Raw genomic sequence first — 17,877 nt, 5'->3', positions numbered from 1 at the left:
TAGTAGTAGTTAAGAAAATGTAAATAGAAACTAATTCTAGCTTTCCTTAGTTTGAGTAGAGTTAGAGTAGCACATACTTAAAACATTGTACTAACCAAACTGCTTCATTGTAGGGGGATTGACCAATGGTAGTGGTCGCTATATTTCAGCAGCCCCTGGAGCAGAAGCCAAGTATCGCAGTGCTGCAAATACCTCCAGTCTTTTCAGCTCAAGCAGCCAGTTGTTTCCGCCCTCACGGCTACGTTACAATAGATCTGACATTATGCCCTCTGGGCGGAGTAGGTTATTGGAGGATTTCAGAAATAATCGCTTTCCTAACCTTCAACTAAGAGACCTTGTTGGGCATATAGTTGAATTTTCACGGGATCAGCATGGCTCTAGGTAAGCATATAGCTCTCCTGAATAAATAGGGGAATACATGTTTCTTTTAGTAATGTCTTTGGGGAATATATTGAATGTCACATATATTAATATTCAGTATTGATGAATAATTCTGATTAAACATATATTCACACTCTGTGTACCCAGAGACCTAAATTTGGGGATTCAATTAGCATTCATAACAAGACGGGATGCACAATCTGAAGTCAAATTTTGTTTTCAAAGTGAATCAGAGCCCACTTAAATTAATTGTACCTCACTGAAATTGGATTGATGTGATTGTAAATAATAAAAGCTGTACCTAACTTTGCTCCAACACAGTCTAAAAGTAGCTTTTATTTTACTGTTTCCCATATTTCACTTACAAAATAATTGAAATAGAATTTTAAATTTGTATATGGAATTTAGTATCTCATTGGCATGATTGGTTATAGTCATTATAATCACAAAACGCTTTAAAATTCTTGCTGTATTTATTTATATTGGCCTGTACATTTCTGACATTTACAGATTTATACAACAGAAATTAGAGAGAGCTACTCCGGCTGAGCGCCAAATGTTGTTTAGTGAAATTCTACAAGCAGCGTATCAGCTGATGACAGATGTGTTTGGAAACTATGTAATACAGAAATTCTTTGAGGTAAATATGTTAAGAATATTGTTTACAATTTTAATCATATGAAGGTATTTAAATAGAAGATTATTTGGGGATGGAAAACTTAACAAACCTTAAGGATAGAGTTACTTTAACAAGCAATGAAAATAAAAGTTAAACATGCACATTTTTGTCTGTCTTGCGTAAATAGCTACAGGACAGAGCTCAGTAAATGAGCAGCCGCAATGGATTAACCAGTAACACAACCCATAAACAATGCAACATTAAAAATAGATTTTTCTGGCAGATGGCTTGGGGCTTTCTAATAGACATGCATAATGTATAATTTTTGTGTTTGACATTTTGAAAGCTGAACAGAATAATAACTCTTTATATATAATCCATATGGACAATGGACAAGTTTATTGACTAAAAAGTAAATACAACTTATAAAATACATAGAGGCAGCAGTATTACAATCCAGGAACTCTTTAACTTCTCCATAGCACAAAACTGACAGATATGTAGTACACCTACAGGTCAGGTAAGCAAAAATATTGTTTCTGAGCAATTAGCTATCACATTTGTTACAGCATCATACAGTCTCAGAACCAGCATACTCTAACATTCACTGGTTGGTCAGTGGGGCTTAGCCATATTTGTTAGAAAAAAAGCTAGCGTGTGATTGCCGGTTGTCAGAAGGTGAGAGAAAGGCTTAGTTCTTAATTATCTTCCAATGGTATGTTGGGAAGTTCAGTAGTAGGAGACTGTTTTTCAGGGAAACCAGCTTTTCTACCAAGGCAGCGTTTACACATGAATGGAATGTCACTTGCCTTGGAAAACACAGTGTTCCAATGTGTAATCATCGATGAACCTGGCTAGTTGCAAGCCATGATGACTAAAACAGTGTTTTGTCATTTCCCTTTTTCTGGCTTATGAAAAAAACTACAACACATACCTAAGGAGATTACAGTTAACTCTTATGCCTTTTTCCATAAGCCAAGATTCCCTCCTCTTTCCTCATGCACAATGTGGTACATTCTTATGTTTGCCAAGCGAACCCCACTGTTGGATCTGGTCCCCTGATTGCTACCGATGCCAGAATTGAAATACAGCTTAATATTTGTGCTTTGCCTCCTAGCAACAGCCTAATCTCTTGACCTCTGCATGGGCTACATGTAGAACTTTATTGTTTATGATAATTTTCTTCATTTGAGTACTCTATCACATAGCTACTTCAGAAAGTAGATTACATTAGTTCCCAGTCAGCCTTCTTCAGACTCCCAACTGAAGTTCAAAGAAATTGATATGAGCAGAATCTGCATTAATTTAGATGAGTTGATAGACAAATGTGAAAATGAATTTTTATTATAGTTTGTTAAGAAAGCTTACCTCTGTTTATCCCTGTTGTGTAGCCCCACCTCAGGTAGCCATTTAAACAAAGTAGGCAGACTTCTGTTGCATGTGCACAGAAAGCAGGAATCAGAATACTGATTTCACTCTTCCTCTTTTTTTACACAGCAATAGAACTACTTTATAATTTCACTGTACCCCATAAGACTCCAAATTATAATACCAATTTCTACAGGGTAACTTAGGAACTGACCATTTTAAGACCAGGAATTTTTGCCAAGTGAGAAAAAAAATGTTGTCCTTTGCGTTGGTGACTTAGAACCCATGGTTTAGCATCTCTGACTGCAACCATCATTCAGGTTATGGACCACTGTTTCCAAGTTTAATAAAATTTGTATGCCGCCCACTCCCATTGGGACTCTGGGCGGCTCACAACAAGACAAAGAAACATTTAAAATTTAAAAATAGAAAATACAATATTAAAATTCCACATCATCCATTCCATCTAAGCGGGGCTGGATATCAACAAACAGCCCCAGGCCTGCCAGAACAGCCAGCTCTTGATGGCTTTATGGAAGGCCGGGAGAGTGGTAAAGGTCCGGATCTCTGCGGGTAGATCGTTCCACAGGGCCGGCAGCAACAGTGAAGGCTCTCCCCCGGGGAGCCGCCAGCTGGCATTGTGCGGTTGACGGCACCCGGAGGAGGCCCAACCTGTGCGATCTTGTTTGTCGTTAGGAGGTAAGTGGCAGGAGGCGGTCTCTCAGGTAGCCAGGTCCTAAACCATGAAGGGCTTTAAAAGTAACGACTAGCACCTTGAAGCGCGTCCGGAGACCAATGGGGAGCCAGTGCAGCTCGTGGAGGATAGGTGTAACATGGGTGTATCTGGACCAGCTGTAGTCTTCAAACACTCTTCAGGGGCAGCCCCATGTAGAGCGCGTTACAGTAATCCAGTCTTGAGGTGACGAGGGCGTCTGCATCTAATTTGCTACATGAGAGAAAATCCTCGCCTTGGAGGCATCTGCCTGATTCCTGCAGCATAAGAGATGCTACTCAATATAAACAAATTCCTTCTAAATAAACAAGCAGGTTCGGGGTGTGAATTAGAGCTGTAGAGATGTAGATGGGATGTAAATTGGAAGGAGGTTCCCTATCTTTCACCTTCTGAACTGTCCCTTGTACTGCTTAGTAAGTAAAGTTGAGTAAGAGAAAACATTATTAACTATAAGGAATAGAATGGGAAGGAAATGATAACCTCTGCAAATAACCATTCTTCACCAATTAATTTCTATGATTGTATCTGTGATTGCCAACTCAAGATTGCCTCTATGAGTCAGCAATCACAAATAGATATTACTATTTAACATGTGCTCAACTGACTATTTCTCAGCCTTTTTTCTTCCTTCCTTCACCAGCTCCAGTCAATAGCAGCCGCAGTGGAACTTGTGCCTGCTGCTTGTTGACTAAAGCAGTCTACAGTTTTCCTTCACTTAGGGAGTTTTTTTAAAGTTAATGATTAATGTTAGAACAGTTAAGGATGTCGTTCAAAACTAATTTTTGTCTCAAAATCAAGACAAAGTTCTAGAGTCAAAAACACTCCATGGTTGTTCCAAATTTTTGCACATCCCTTGCTTGAAGAACTTACATTCTGAGTCTCAATTTTTTAGAGTACCGTATATTTTGGAATATAAGACGCACCTTTTCCCTCAAAAAAGAGACTGAAAATCTGGGTGCGTCTTATACACTGAATACAGCAATTTTTTGCCTCCCAAAACTCCGCCCCCTTCACCAAAATAGCCGTGCATAGCTTTTAGAAGGCTTTCAGAGAGCTCCTGGGGGCTGGGGAGGGCAGAAATGAGTGAAAATCTGCCCATTTTTGCTCCCCCAGCAGCATTCTATAAGCTTTCTAAAGGCTCTCCATGCCTTTTTTGACGAAAAATGGGCCATTTGTTGCTCATCCCCCCCCCCCAAAAAAAACACTCTACAAGCCTCCTAAGGGCTATTCATGCCTTTCTTTCTTTTTCTTTCTTTCTTTCTTTCTTTCTTTCTTTCTTTCTTTTTTTTTTTTTTAAAAAAATGGCATTTTTGGGAGGTTTGCAGAGTGCAAAAACTTTTTCTGTTAATTTTGCTCTTCAAAACCTTGCTGCCTCTTATACTCTGAAAAATACAGTAGCTCCTAGATTAATTTTAAAAAATTAAACATCTTATATTGTACCTCTAAACCCAGGAAAGCTTAACTTCCAATCCATGGAACCCTTGGGAGGTGTTTCTTCAGATTCTGAATGGCGTGGATGGTACAAAAAGATTAAGATCCCTTGTTCTTACCTAAGGCAACAATTTCAGGCCATAGTAGTTTTCAGTCGTGTTTCTTGCTTACAGAAACTTTCCTCCATTATTCTGTAAGCAAGAAATGCAAACTGAAATCTCCCTTTCATCACTTTCAAAGGATTTTAAAATTCTAGAAGAAATGGAACAGTTTCCCCACCCTAATCAATATTATCCTGAAAGCATCAATTGTGTATGTCCTGCAATTTTGAAGAATTAGGTTTATTTAAATTGTAACTGTTTTGAGAGGATCAGTATTATTTGTATTATATGTGAAATCCAAATGATTTATTTCACTTGTTCTATAGTAAAAAGACATCTCTAATAATTTAAAATTCATAAAAATCAAGTTGTATTGCTTTAAAACCATTTTGCTTACCTAAGTCATAAGAAACCTGAACATCTTCCTCCTTTGGTCATATTTCCTGGGGCTGCTGCGAGTTATCGTTCTACAACAACTTGTATAGATGAAAACTGAATTTGGAGTTCCTTCACTGGATGATTTATTTCTGAGATTGCAAATTACATGTGTAGTTAATTCTCAAGTGGTGAAATACAAATCCTTGGGAAGAGACATAAGGGAGATCCTAGTAATAAATGATAAAGTGGCTAACAATGCAGGGTACTGCTCATTAAGTTTTTAAACTTGTAATTTTCTGCAGATGAACATGTAAAGTTTAAATTTTTTAAACAGTGCTTTCACTTTCATTGTAGTTTGGAAGCATTGACCAGAAGTTAGCACTTGCAACGCGCATTCGTGGACATGTTCTCCCATTAGCTTTACAGATGTATGGGTGTCGAGTCATTCAGAAAGCTTTAGAGTCTATTTCACCTGACCAGCAGGTAATTGTAAGTTAGATCAATATTTTTGTATTTATATTTATAATCAAAATATAATCCCTTTGATTAGTTCTGAAACATACTTATAGTGCTAATCTAATTTTTAGTTTAAGAATACTTTTTTGAGTTCTGGTGACTTCATATAGGTTGATTGGTTGATAGGTTGAATCCAGCAATAAGTGGATTGTTACTGCTTTTTTCTGAGTTACTGTTTTGACTTCTTAGTCTAGTCTTCAGCCTTGGGATTTTCTAGTGGCCTCTCATCTGAATCTATGGAGATGCTCAGTCATCCAGGTCATGTTGTTCCAAAGATGCTTTTTCAGGAGGCAACTGGACTTTCTAGTTTTTCTTTGAAGACATTTTGCTCTCATACAAAAAGCTTCTTCAGCTCTTCTTCAGAGGTGAATCAGCTTCTTGGATGAAAAGTGAAACGTCTTCAAATAAAAATGAGAAAGTTCAGTTGCCTCCTGAAAAAGCACCTTTGGGACTCTCACCTGAATGCTAACCAAGAGTAACCTACTTCACATTTTGATGCCAGCAAATATTAGCTTGCTGTTACTACATATCTAGACAATTATTTATTGAAATATTTTGTGAGAGGAACATCAATTAAGGACATGCATAACTTGATCTCTCATGTTATTTCTTTGTAGAATGAAATGGTGAAGGAACTAGATGGTCATGTCCTAAAATGTGTTAAGGATCAAAACGGAAATCATGTCGTACAAAAGTGTATTGAATGTGTTCAGCCACAATCACTCCAATTTATTATTGATGCTTTTAAAGGACAGGTAATTATTATTTTGTGAATGAGGAATGACTTCCATAATTCATATTTAGGCAAATAATAACTGCGAGCATACAACTTCAGTTTTGGATTTGTATTGTACATTGTAGCCTTTTATTCCATAAGAGATTTTTCCTTGGTGCCTATATTGTAATTCTTCATGCATGTACTGAAAGTAGTTTAGTTTATTCAATTTACAGCTACAGATATTTATGAAATACAAATTTCAAAACTTTCAACCTTCCCGTTGCTTTTGACTTAACACTTAAACATCTTTCTAGCAGGTGCTATGAACCATTTGACCCTTTGGCTTTATATGTACTGCACTATGCAGAACTTCCTATTAGGGCTGAGGATGGAATGTTTCAGAGTTTTCTGAAGTGTTCCATTCTTGGATTGACTAGATTTCCAATTACTATTTGCGTAGGTGCTTTTAATAATATCTACCTTTTTAGTATATTGCTTTATCAAGATGAACTGCAAAATAACTATCCAAAATGCATTGGAGAATAAGACAGATATTCAGAAGAGTCACTTCCTTATTTTCTTCTTGAAGTGAAATAGACCGCCTCAAGTGTTATTAAATACATTCCCTGGGAACTGTGAAATTAAAATATTCCCATAATCTGTCATAAATAAGGATGGGAACCATTCTAAAAATTTCACACAGGGAAGAGATAATATATTCTTATAATTAAAATCTTGTTATTTCAAGGTGTTTGTGCTTTCAACTCACCCTTATGGCTGCAGAGTAATTCAACGTATTCTTGAGCATTGTACTGCCGAACAGACCTTGCCCATTTTGGAAGAATTGCATCAACACACAGAACAGCTTGTGCAGGTTGGTGTGTACTAAAATGCCAAGATGAACATAAACAATTGCAAAATCATTATAGGTGGATAATATTGGGGAAAATGGATATTGGATTATGTTGGGTAATTTAATTGTGCTAATTATATTGTATGATTTAATTAGGCAGAATTGTGAATATGGGTATGCGGCTAGAATGTGATCAGAGCTAAAACTCAGTTTCTAAGCCAAACAAAAACATGCTGTATTATTATTTCATGATCAAGCTATGGAGACCACTAAGAAACAAAGGCAGACCACAAAGCAAAACCTCCTGCTTTTAATCTCTTGGTTTGTAAGTCACTGGTTCTAAATTAATTGTACTACCAGTAGCTATCTTTTACTGATTGTATTACATTTAAGACTCTATATGTTAATTAATACTTGAAGGAGCATTTTCTTAGTGTGCATCTGAACAAACATTAAGATTTGCAAGGATGAGGGGCTCTCTTTACTGGTTCATAGCTGTAAAAGGTAATTATAGTCTCAGTTATGGTACTCCAGCTTTGGAATGTCCTTTCCTTAAATACCAAACAAATGCTAACATTGTTTTTAATGTCAGATGAAGACCTAGCTTTTTACTGATTTATATGGGCCTTTGCTGCAACCTGCCCATGCCTTATTGCTCCATAATAATACTTAATGCCTCTCCACTAGGAATGTGCAGTTATTTGGATTCCAAGCACAAAAGACACTTTGAAAGCTGGGGATGCTTACTGAATCTGTCAGTGCTTCCAGGGAACAATCCCAGGACATACACACATACACACACAAACACACACACACACACCAATGAAGAAAGCACTATCAGAACCTTCTTAGATATGTATTTTGGGGGGACTATGTGTGTAAATACAGGAAAAGAAGCATCTTCTTTAAGGAGGCACTGACAAGGTACTACAATTCCACTAAAGCAGATTTCCCATTTTGGATCTGGATTAATTGCACATCCTTAATCTCCAAGTGGTTCCCATTTATGGTAGATGTGATTTGCCAGGGTGATTGCCTTTCTCCTGCATCTCATCTTGGCCAAAGGAGAGCTAAAGGGAATGGCAAAGCATGCTACCTTTGGATTCCTCTATGTTTTATACCTGGGCTTCAGAAGAACAAAACCATCATATGAAACTGTTCTTCCCCCCCCCCCCCCCCCCGCCCAAAAAAAGCAACGATCACAATGCACTGTTCCAATCTGCCTTTTCCCAACCAGAGCCCATAGACAAAATTAGGAGAGCCAGGTAGCCTGTGTCTGGTGCATCTCGGAGGCTTTCCATGGGAGGAACAAGTCAGGAGAGCAGGTTGTTTTTGCTAGATGAGAATGGGAAAGAGCTTGTTTGGGACTGTTGTTGGGGCAAAGAGTGATCTAGAACAGCTCCAACTGACATAGCAATTGAAAGATGGATGGGATGGGTGGAAAGCCTGCACCTTTTAACTGTTGACTCCAATGCAGTGATGGCTAACCTTTTTGTCGTTATGTGCCAAAAGCCCACACTCACTGTTGCAATGAGAATGCAACAACCACCCACCCCACGCTCCCCTTGCCCCCGTGTATGTGCGCACAATCCCCCCCCCCACATCTCCCACATGCACCCTGTGCATGTGCGGCAGAGATCCGAAAATCAGCTGGCCAGTGGGAGGTGCGCGCATATGCGTGGTGGAGCTATGCTGGGGCAACAGCTCGCATGCTCGCAGAAAGGGCTCCGTGTGCCATCTGTGGCACATGTGCCATAGGTTCACCATCATGGCTCTAGTGGCAAATGTCTTGGAATGTTGACTGGATGCACGTTATAGAAGTAGAACAGGAATAAATGTTTTCCTCCAAAACCTATGTAGCCCCAAGACAATTTGAGTTTTTAGACCCCAGATATCTCACTCTGCTTATACAAAAATCATTTTCTAAAAAAATTCAGAAGCAATGTAATGACATATTGCATCTTTTTCCATCAAAAGTGACTGGAATATGTGAATTTGGAGTACACAGGAAGTGTAGCAATTTGTATAATTGTCTAAATGGTGTCTCATGAGTGACCCATGCTTAGTTGATCTTGTCACTTAGCATATTAGACAGATATGCCCAGTCCAAAGAAATATTGTGCTTTCTTTCTATTTATTTTGGCTTAGTATTTGTCTTGGACATGGACAATTGCTCCTATATCTTTTCATTTTTAAATGCGGAAGCATTTTCATGCAGTGAATAATCACCTCTTTCACTGTAACATTTTAAAAACTAATGATATGACTTTATCAACTAATTTTAGGACCAGTATGGAAACTACGTTATTCAGCATGTTCTGGAACATGGCCGCCCTGAAGACAAGAGTAAAATTGTTACTGAAATCAGAGGGAAAGTTCTGACTTTAAGTCAGCATAAATTTGCCAGGTATGGTAAATAACAAATTCACAATTGTACTGGCCTTTTGCTGGCTGAATGTTTAAAAAAGTGGAGCTGAGTTAATCCTTGAAGAAGAGGAAAATTAGGAACAGCCCTAAGCAAAATGGAACACAAAAAACTGCAAACCTTTATATTCTCCATGCCTGTTCTGCTAGGAAGATGATAAAAAAACAAACAAAAAGGGAAAGAAGTCCAAAAATCCAATTTTTAGCCAGACATTTTAGTTAAAAGTCAGCAACGAGATGGAGATTATAGGCGAAATGCACTTAACTCAATAAGTGTTGAAGCAAGATAATATATAAGAATATTGGCTGATAGTAGCATGATTGAAACCAGAAATTAAAGTACATGACGGATGGTTTTGAGTTTTCCAAGTTAGTCCATGTACAGCAGTGTAATATTCGTAAATGTATTTATAAATATAATGTGGAAGTTGAATGCAGCTGATTTTAATACCTTGGCTCCCTCACTTGCCCCACATTTTTCAACATACATGGGAAAAAAGAATGCAAATGGTGTGTATGTGTGAGGGCTGACACTGGTGTAAGGCACCAGGCTAGAAATCAGGAGACTTGTGAGTTCCAATCCTGCTTTAGGCATGAAAGCTGACTGGATAACTTTGGGCCAGTCACTCACTCTCAGCCCAGCTCACCTCACGTGGTTGTGGGGAAAATAGTAGGAGTAAGGTATGTTGGATATGCCCATTGCCTTGACTTGTCTATAAAAAATTAAAGTGGGAAATTGATTGATTGATTGATTTTGATCAGGAAGTTTTTTTTCTCTATACAAGGATGTGGAGGAAAGCTATTCATTTTGTTGAGGACAGTTCTGTCATTAAAAATACAAAAATAGTCCACTAGAGCTTTTGATCTCCATTCTGTAATCCAATAGATCCCTCATGAAGGGCAGGATGCTTACTTTGTGGATAAAAATGGGAGGGGGGTATTTCTTTACTTTTGTGCAAATAGAAAGGAAATCTCAATTTACTTCATAGTAAAGAAACTGTGTAATATGTACATCAGCATAGTCTTTGGATATCAGATGGAACCCCAGCAATTTCTCAAGGGAAAGGTTAAAGGAAGCTCATGTGAATTGCATTTAGCACGAGGGCAATAATTTTGTTGTGTTGACAGAGGGCTCAGGTAAAAATGTATGTTTATTTCTATTGTCCAATCTCATAACGTTTACAGCAATGTGGTGGAAAAATGTGTGACTCATGCATCTCGTGCTGAAAGAGCTTTGCTTATTGATGAAGTATGTTGCCAGAACGATGGTCCTCACAGTGCCTTATACACCATGATGAAGGACCAATATGCAAACTATGTTGTTCAGAAGATGATTGACATGGCGGAACCAGCTCAGCGTAAGATTATAATGCACAAAGTAAGAATGAAATCCTTACATTGCTCTGCTTAAGAATTGCTTCCATCAGCAGATCAAGAAAAGAACAATTCCTCCTCCCTTTTTCCATGTTGTCATACAAATAGATTTGAAGAAAGGAAGTATGTCTTGTCACAGGTGCTGGCTTTTTCCTGTGCATTTATTGCAAGAGTTTAAAAAGTCTTAACATAAAATTAAATACTTTCCAATATTTGTAACTAGACTGATGCCATTATGTCTACCAATCATCTCCTATAATGCCATTTCTAATTTCTCATTTTATATAAGTATTTATTCTTCCAAATTTCTCTCTGAAAACTTTTCTCTTTATATAAATGTTGACAGAAACAAACTTTAATTACCAATAACTTACCTTGTAAAATTTCAAATGTTTCTGATGGGAGGGTTAACGGTCTCAATTTCTTCCTTCCAGATTCGACCCCATATTACAACCTTGCGTAAATACACCTATGGGAAGCATATCCTTGCCAAGCTGGAAAAATACTACCTGAAGAACAATGCCGATCTGGGGCCAGTTGGAGGACCACCAAATGGGATGCTTTGAAGATAAGTTGAAGGAGCAGTCCAAAAGATGAATTGTATTGTGAATTATCAAAACACCCAACTTAACTAAAATTTTGTGATTTTTAAAAAATATATTTATTGACTTCATCCATTTGTAAAAATTTTTATTCATGTGTATATTTTTGGGGAATGAATTGCAACATATTGCCATTTCTTAACAGAGACCTATCAGATTGCAAGGCTTACAAAGCACAGAATGCCTGTAAATGATGTAACTATCGGAATAGCTCTCCCATTTTGTAAATTTTTACCTTGTAAAGTCACTGAATAAAATAGTTTTTAAAGGGAAAAAGTACAGTATTCTTTTAATATACTGGCTTACAGTCTGGTAGGTCTATCCACCATCATTGCACAACATGTTTATATAATTGTATATAGAATTAGTTTTCATTTCCCCCCTTTGTGTGGAATCTTTTTTATAACAGTTGGAAATGAAGCAATTGCATAATTATTATTTAACATGATACAGAAAGTTAAGTTCTGTATTTTGGTGGTTCACAATTTTATAGTCCCAAAAGCAATCAGGGTACTGCAATTACCAGTAAAGAAGTCATAAAATGTGAACAATGATGAGTAGTTTCCACCTTTTACTCTGGAAATATTTTTTTTAAAAAAACGGTGCCCTTTTCTCCGGCAGTGTACAGAAGCCATGTATATAATTTAATATTTAACTAATGGTGCAAGAATAGGGTATAAAATCAAGATAGTACTTGGATCCAGCAATGTACTGTCTGGGAAAGAATAAATTCAATAAATAAATAGGCAGACAGTTGGTGTAAGATGTGTGTTTTGCTTTGCATATACAATTGTAAGATGGGATTTGAAAATTGAGCATATGCTTGAAGTAGTAGATGAATTTGTAGGCAATTGATGGAGGAAAGAGCCTACTTAAATTTGATAGTGCAACATCTAAAGCATGATTAAATATTCAGATAGATTTTTTTGCTTCCTTATAAATATAAGCATTATATAAGTATAGTTAATAGATGTAAGTTTACCGTTTGTAAACAGATTCCTTGTTTTCAATGTTTTAAAAGCCTTGCTAATTAAGTAGTGATGCTTACCTTGGTTGTACAGATGTACATTTGTAAACCTTCATGCTGTAAATGTAATTTGTTTTACCCCTTTTGGGAAGAAAATTTGCATTTTAGTGTATATTCATATCCCTGCCCCTCTACCCTGACATAGTGTTGTATAATGTAAATTTATTTCAGCAAATCAAGACTGGTTTTTTAAAAAAGTCTATCTTTATATGGTTTCAGAAATATGAATCAGCTTTCTTTGATCTGTTACAAAAATCTTTTGTTTGTTACATAGCTATTCTGTTAATATGGACATTTTGGAAATTTTAAATAAGTTTAAACATTAATGAGAATAAAGATAATTAATGGACAGAAATACTGATGACAGAAACCAGTGATTCTTCCATCTTAAATGTGGCACGATTTGTTTTTGTATAGAAGAATGCTGTATTTTTGAACAGCTTGTTTCATCCTAAAGCAAATATGTATGATACTGTCAATTTAAACACAACACTGTAACAGTAAGATAAAGGTGTACATTTACAAGCGGCCTTATGTACATTTCCCAGTTTCCTTTTTAAGGCAAGAATTGTGACTATATGTGTATAATTAAAATCCTTTTTAATCCTTTGCCTTTGAAGATATTTTGGAAAGATATTTACTTTGTATATTCAGTTTCTGAAAGATAAAATGCATTGTATCTTGTTCAAGCTGGCATTTTGTATAAGCACTTCTTCGTTTTTGTGACATAATATAGGTGCTTTGCCTCAGATTTGTTGGAGGGAGTGACAGTTACAGCATATGGAAAAGTTTTGGGGTGGAGGTTCCAGGAAATGAAAAAGAACAGTGCACTTCATTTAGGCAGCTTCTTAATAGAAACATGCAAATACCTGCATACCATAAAAATAGTTTATTCGATTGTTGATGTTTTTAAAATAATAGTAATACCACCTAAAATACATAAATAAAAATGTATGGTAATTTCTGTTCATAATAGCTTTCTCCCCATTTACATAATTGTTAAATATGTGATAATTATATTGGTTATAGAACAGTTTTCTCATAGAAGTTGCAACTTGATAGCATTCTGAAATTCCAGTAAAATTTATCTTCTGATGCAAAGAATATATGATTTGAAGAGTTGGAAAAACATAGATCTTTTGTATTCTGCTATATGTTAGATAGCCTACATGTCTATAAAACTTAATTCAAATATAATTTACTGCTCCTCAATATATTGCAAGTCTGTCCTATAACCTATTGGCTCAATGAAGTGTCATATTTATAATACAGGAAACACTGTTCTGCTATCTGACTGAAATATATTTACACAGTAGAAGTATGGAACAACAGAAATGGCTTTCCTCAGCTAGTAGCTGGAATCAATCTTACATACGTTGAAAAATTCTCCCACCCCCCTGACACCCTTCTTTGATATCTCCTTTGATGTAGATTTATTTAGGTCTGCTCAGCATCTAGGCCGCTATTAGTTCATATTGAATGATGTAATGTTCACCTGTAATATTCTGTATAGAAAAATGAAAATGTGTAAGTTTATGTTCTTCTTTCCAAAAGGTGGTGGTCCACTGACTATAATTACTCTACTTTTGTTGGAAACTTTAGCTATGTTAGGATGAAATAAGATGCATCATTTTTTTTCTTTGTGGATTTTTATATATTATTATTATAAAATATTGGTTATTCAATCAGCCAGATGCTTAGACTGGATTTGGCATCTTTGTCCACCTGTTGAGTCCTTCCTAAGGAACTGGAATAAGTAAATGTTGTTATTTGATAATATGAAAGGTATTGTTGCATTATTATGATTGGTCACACAGCCAGATGGTTAGACTGGATTTGACATTATTAATACACTTATCAAGTTTTTAATTACCTGTTCACAACAATGTGAAGTCGCAGCTGCCCATTCTTTAGCTGCTGTTGGCCTTCATTCACCCAAGAACCTAGGATGTCAAAATATATCAGCCTAGTATATATCTGGCAATCCAAGCAGTGTGGCCTTTTGCAATTGATAAATGGAAATGTTGTCAATGCACTGATTTTCTAAGTGCTGTCTAGGATAACCACTAGGACCACCATGCCCGATTTATGTCACTTCAATTTCCAGATCTTGATATTAATATTATTATTTAGTATTTATATGCCACCTATCAAATAAATTAGCAATTATGCTTCAGTTATCTGTTAGTTTCCCACTTGTTAGGCCACTTATAAAACAATCCCTTGCAATTGACCTTGGTAGCTGAAGCTAATGGGAGTTGTTTAAAACGAACCTTTGTAGTAATATTTGATCTGTGTATTTTCTATAGAAGCTTCTATGTATGCTCCTTGTAAAGTTTCCACTGGAAAGTACAGGACACCTGAGATCCCAATGTTTTGTATGTCCAAAATTTGTATATCTGTCACATTTATGTATATATTGGATAAAATACATTTTAACACCCATTGTCTAATTACTATTGTATAAATGAAAATGTTCTTAATGATAATTAGATACCATATCTAAACCAGTTATTTACCTATGTATAAGAAAAGAGTTCACTTTTTAAATTAATAATGTGCTTTTTTACAAATTAGAAATTACCTGAAGGGATATCTGTTTTTTGAAATCTGACATGGATGCATGAAACATCTTTTCCTCTATAAAATTGGTGAAGAAATATTTCTGAGTGAATCTATTCAAGAGACATTATCCTTGGGAAATTTGAGAAACTATGTTTTACACCAATCATAGAACCCCTTAATATTTAGAAATGACTTGGAAGGCTCATGGAGCAGTAAACAAGTCAGAAAAACATATTGGATAAAGAGAGTTCACCTGCCTTTATTCTTCACAAGTCAGTTGAGTTGTGGATTTTCATCATCATCCTAATTTTTCAAAATTGCTAGTATTGATTCCAGTTTACCCCTATTGAACTGAATGAGAAAATGAAAATAGCAATTACTTAAGTTTAACTGGAATGTATTATTCTTGGCAACTTCTCAAAACAAGCCACGAAAGTAGTTTTCTTTATCAGTATCAGTAAATTCCACTTCTACTTACCGTAGTCTCCTCATCCCTCCATTTTTCTTATTTCCATACATATTTCTGCATATAGCTTTGTCTTATAACTTCAAGCTGGCTTCATTTTGTCAGAAGTTGTATGTTATCTGTGCAGATTGATCCCCATTTTCCTATCAGAGAAAGGAACTATTCGGACTTCCAATTGTCTTGTTTCAGCCAAGTTATTATTTCTGCTTTACCTTTTCTCAAGGACCTAATAATTCTTAAATTAGGTCACATTCTTGAATATCATCAATAACATCTATTTTGGTTTGAAATAAATTTATTTTGTTATTCTAAGCCAGCACATTAAGGCCTCCCTTGCAAATTGATATTGTCAAAATAAATGAATGGAAGAACTTGAAAAGATCTTAAATAATGCCTTCTAAATGAAATGGCAATATACCTATCCCATGTGGCTCACTAGTGCTGCTCTAGTCCATAACTATCATAAATTTATTGGCTTTGTTGTCTAATGTAAAAAAGGTTCTCCAGCCTAAGGCTTAGCACTTTGTATATAGCTGGAATGTATAATTTAGTCCACAGCATTGAATTTCAATTAATTAGGCCTAAGAATTGCACCAGTGCTCTTATCCAGCACACTAACAGTCACATGTCAAATTTCTCTTCTGCACTAACAAAAAATGGAACGTTGGCCGACCATTACATTGGTATATAATATGTGATTTTTTAAACCAGGGTTGATATTTCAGCCTGGGTTTCTAGCTCTGTCCTAGTTGATGGTGATGGTAGCTCTTCAGTTTCACTGCACCCTCTGCCTTAGAGGGATCTATCCTGACCTTTATTCTATTACCAGATAAGCTACAAGCATTGGGATCTTACATTATGGGTTTATGAGACAAAGTATTCATTTCTAAAATGTGGATACATTTGCCATTGTGCACTGCTGATTGAGAAAATGTAATTGGCAGCGGAGGCCTGCTTAAAAAGTGGGCATTGGAATAAAATCCCCAACCTCCTGAGGTTCAGGGGCACCCAAAAGTCCACTTGGGAATAAAAATGGAGGCAGGAGCAATCAGCCCAGGTTCAGTAAGTGATGGTTTTTCCTGTAAGTTCCTTCCTTCACCATTTAAAAAGTACCGTAAAATCAAAAGGTTTGTCAGCTAGATGTGTTTACAACAGTTCTCATTTTACTTTTTCTTAAATAATCTTTTCTGCCATAGATACACAAGTAGTCATAATTTATTTGATTGACTGTTCCAAATGGAAATAATAATTGCAAAAGTCTAGTAGAGGCCATTCTGCCTATTACTTTTGCTTGTGAAACCACTATGTAACAACAAGTAGGACTTTTCAGTTGCACTTGGATTTTATTTATTTATTTTAAAAAACCCTTTCTAGGCAGCAATGGCCAATTATTTTACTATCAGCAGAAAAACATGTGTGCCTTTAGAGTTACCTCAGACTGAACTTGACCTAAAGGTGGCCACCTTTTAATAAATGAACCCAGAAATACTTCTCTCCAGTTTTTAAATTCCAGCTAGCTAATGTTTTACCAAACTCACAGTATTAGAAACAGGAAGTCTGAATTTGCTTCTTTGGGGAATGCCTCATGTTCCTGGCAACAATAGTTTGACAATCTTTAGATAATGGTTCAGTTAGGTTTCAGTTATCGCCACTAAACACTTATTAACAATTTTCCCAGTGACTTAAACTGAATCATCAAAATTCCCTTTAACTTGTTTTAGCTGCTGAAAAGTTTTCACTTCTGGGCAACAGAAAGCAACAGGTTCTGGGCGCCAGATTACAAACTTGTTGTTTTTTTTTAAAAAAAAGGTCCATAATAAATTCCAAAGGCTAAGTGAAGTTAGAACTAGAGTTCTTTGAATCCAACTTCAGGACAAGAGAAAATTCCCATAAATGAGGGGTTCTTTATCCTGTCAGATGCAAACAACCAGCTGCACACATGAAAGAATTCAAGCGAACTACTTTATTATATTCTGTCTACAATACAGGCATCTCCCCACAGTAGCAGCCTTTTCTTGGGAACAAATAGATACGGTTCTAAGGAACTTTGGGTCAGTCAGTTTGCAGTTGGGTAGTGACTCCAGGTTAACTCGGCGCTTGAGAGCCTTCCTCCAGGCTGGCTGCTTCCTTCCCAACACATTCTCCTTATTAGCTAGAAAACAAAGCAGAAGTACGACTAAGAAATAAGGTGATACGCTCCCTGACTTCTTTCAGATTTCCTTATTATTGATCAACCTCAATAAGCTGCTTACACACTTCCTCATTATGCCTGTAAAAGTTATTTAAATTTTGCCCAAGAACTTGACACCTCTTCTTGACTC

At 36.3% G+C, this 17,877-nt stretch overlaps 1 protein-coding gene across 11 annotated transcripts in view; it reads left to right on the top strand.

The window, feature by feature from the left end:
• Window positions 1-14,966, top strand: part of PUM2 (pumilio RNA binding family member 2) — a 75,176-nt gene extending 60,210 nt beyond the window's left edge. For 7 of the 11 annotated variants that reach the window (XM_032214281.1, XM_032214280.1, XM_032214283.1 and 4 more), the window contains 8 exons: window positions 114-381; window positions 892-1,021; window positions 5,366-5,500; window positions 6,145-6,282; window positions 6,994-7,119; window positions 9,384-9,505; window positions 10,708-10,900; window positions 11,331-14,966. In XM_032214281.1, coding sequence (XP_032070172.1) covers window positions 114-381; window positions 892-1,021; window positions 5,366-5,500; window positions 6,145-6,282; window positions 6,994-7,119; window positions 9,384-9,505; window positions 10,708-10,900; window positions 11,331-11,462 — 1,244 coding nt within the window. In that variant the 3' untranslated portion in view covers window positions 11,463-14,966. The remainder of the gene's footprint in view (window positions 1-113; window positions 382-891; window positions 1,022-5,365; window positions 5,501-6,144; window positions 6,283-6,993; window positions 7,120-9,383; window positions 9,506-10,707; window positions 10,901-11,330) is intronic. The other 4 variants (XM_032214286.1, XM_032214284.1, XM_032214278.1 and 1 more) reach the window with 1 other exon arrangement.
• Window positions 14,967-17,877: the final 2,911 nt, after the last annotated feature.

The sequence above is a fragment of the Thamnophis elegans genome, chromosome 3 (genome assembly GCF_009769535.1).
Source record: "Thamnophis elegans isolate rThaEle1 chromosome 3, rThaEle1.pri, whole genome shotgun sequence".
Classification (NCBI taxonomy): Eukaryota; Metazoa; Chordata; class Lepidosauria; order Squamata; family Colubridae; genus Thamnophis; species Thamnophis elegans.
The sequence above is the reverse complement of the archived record's forward strand: the minus strand, read 5'-3'. Positions and strand labels throughout refer to the sequence as shown.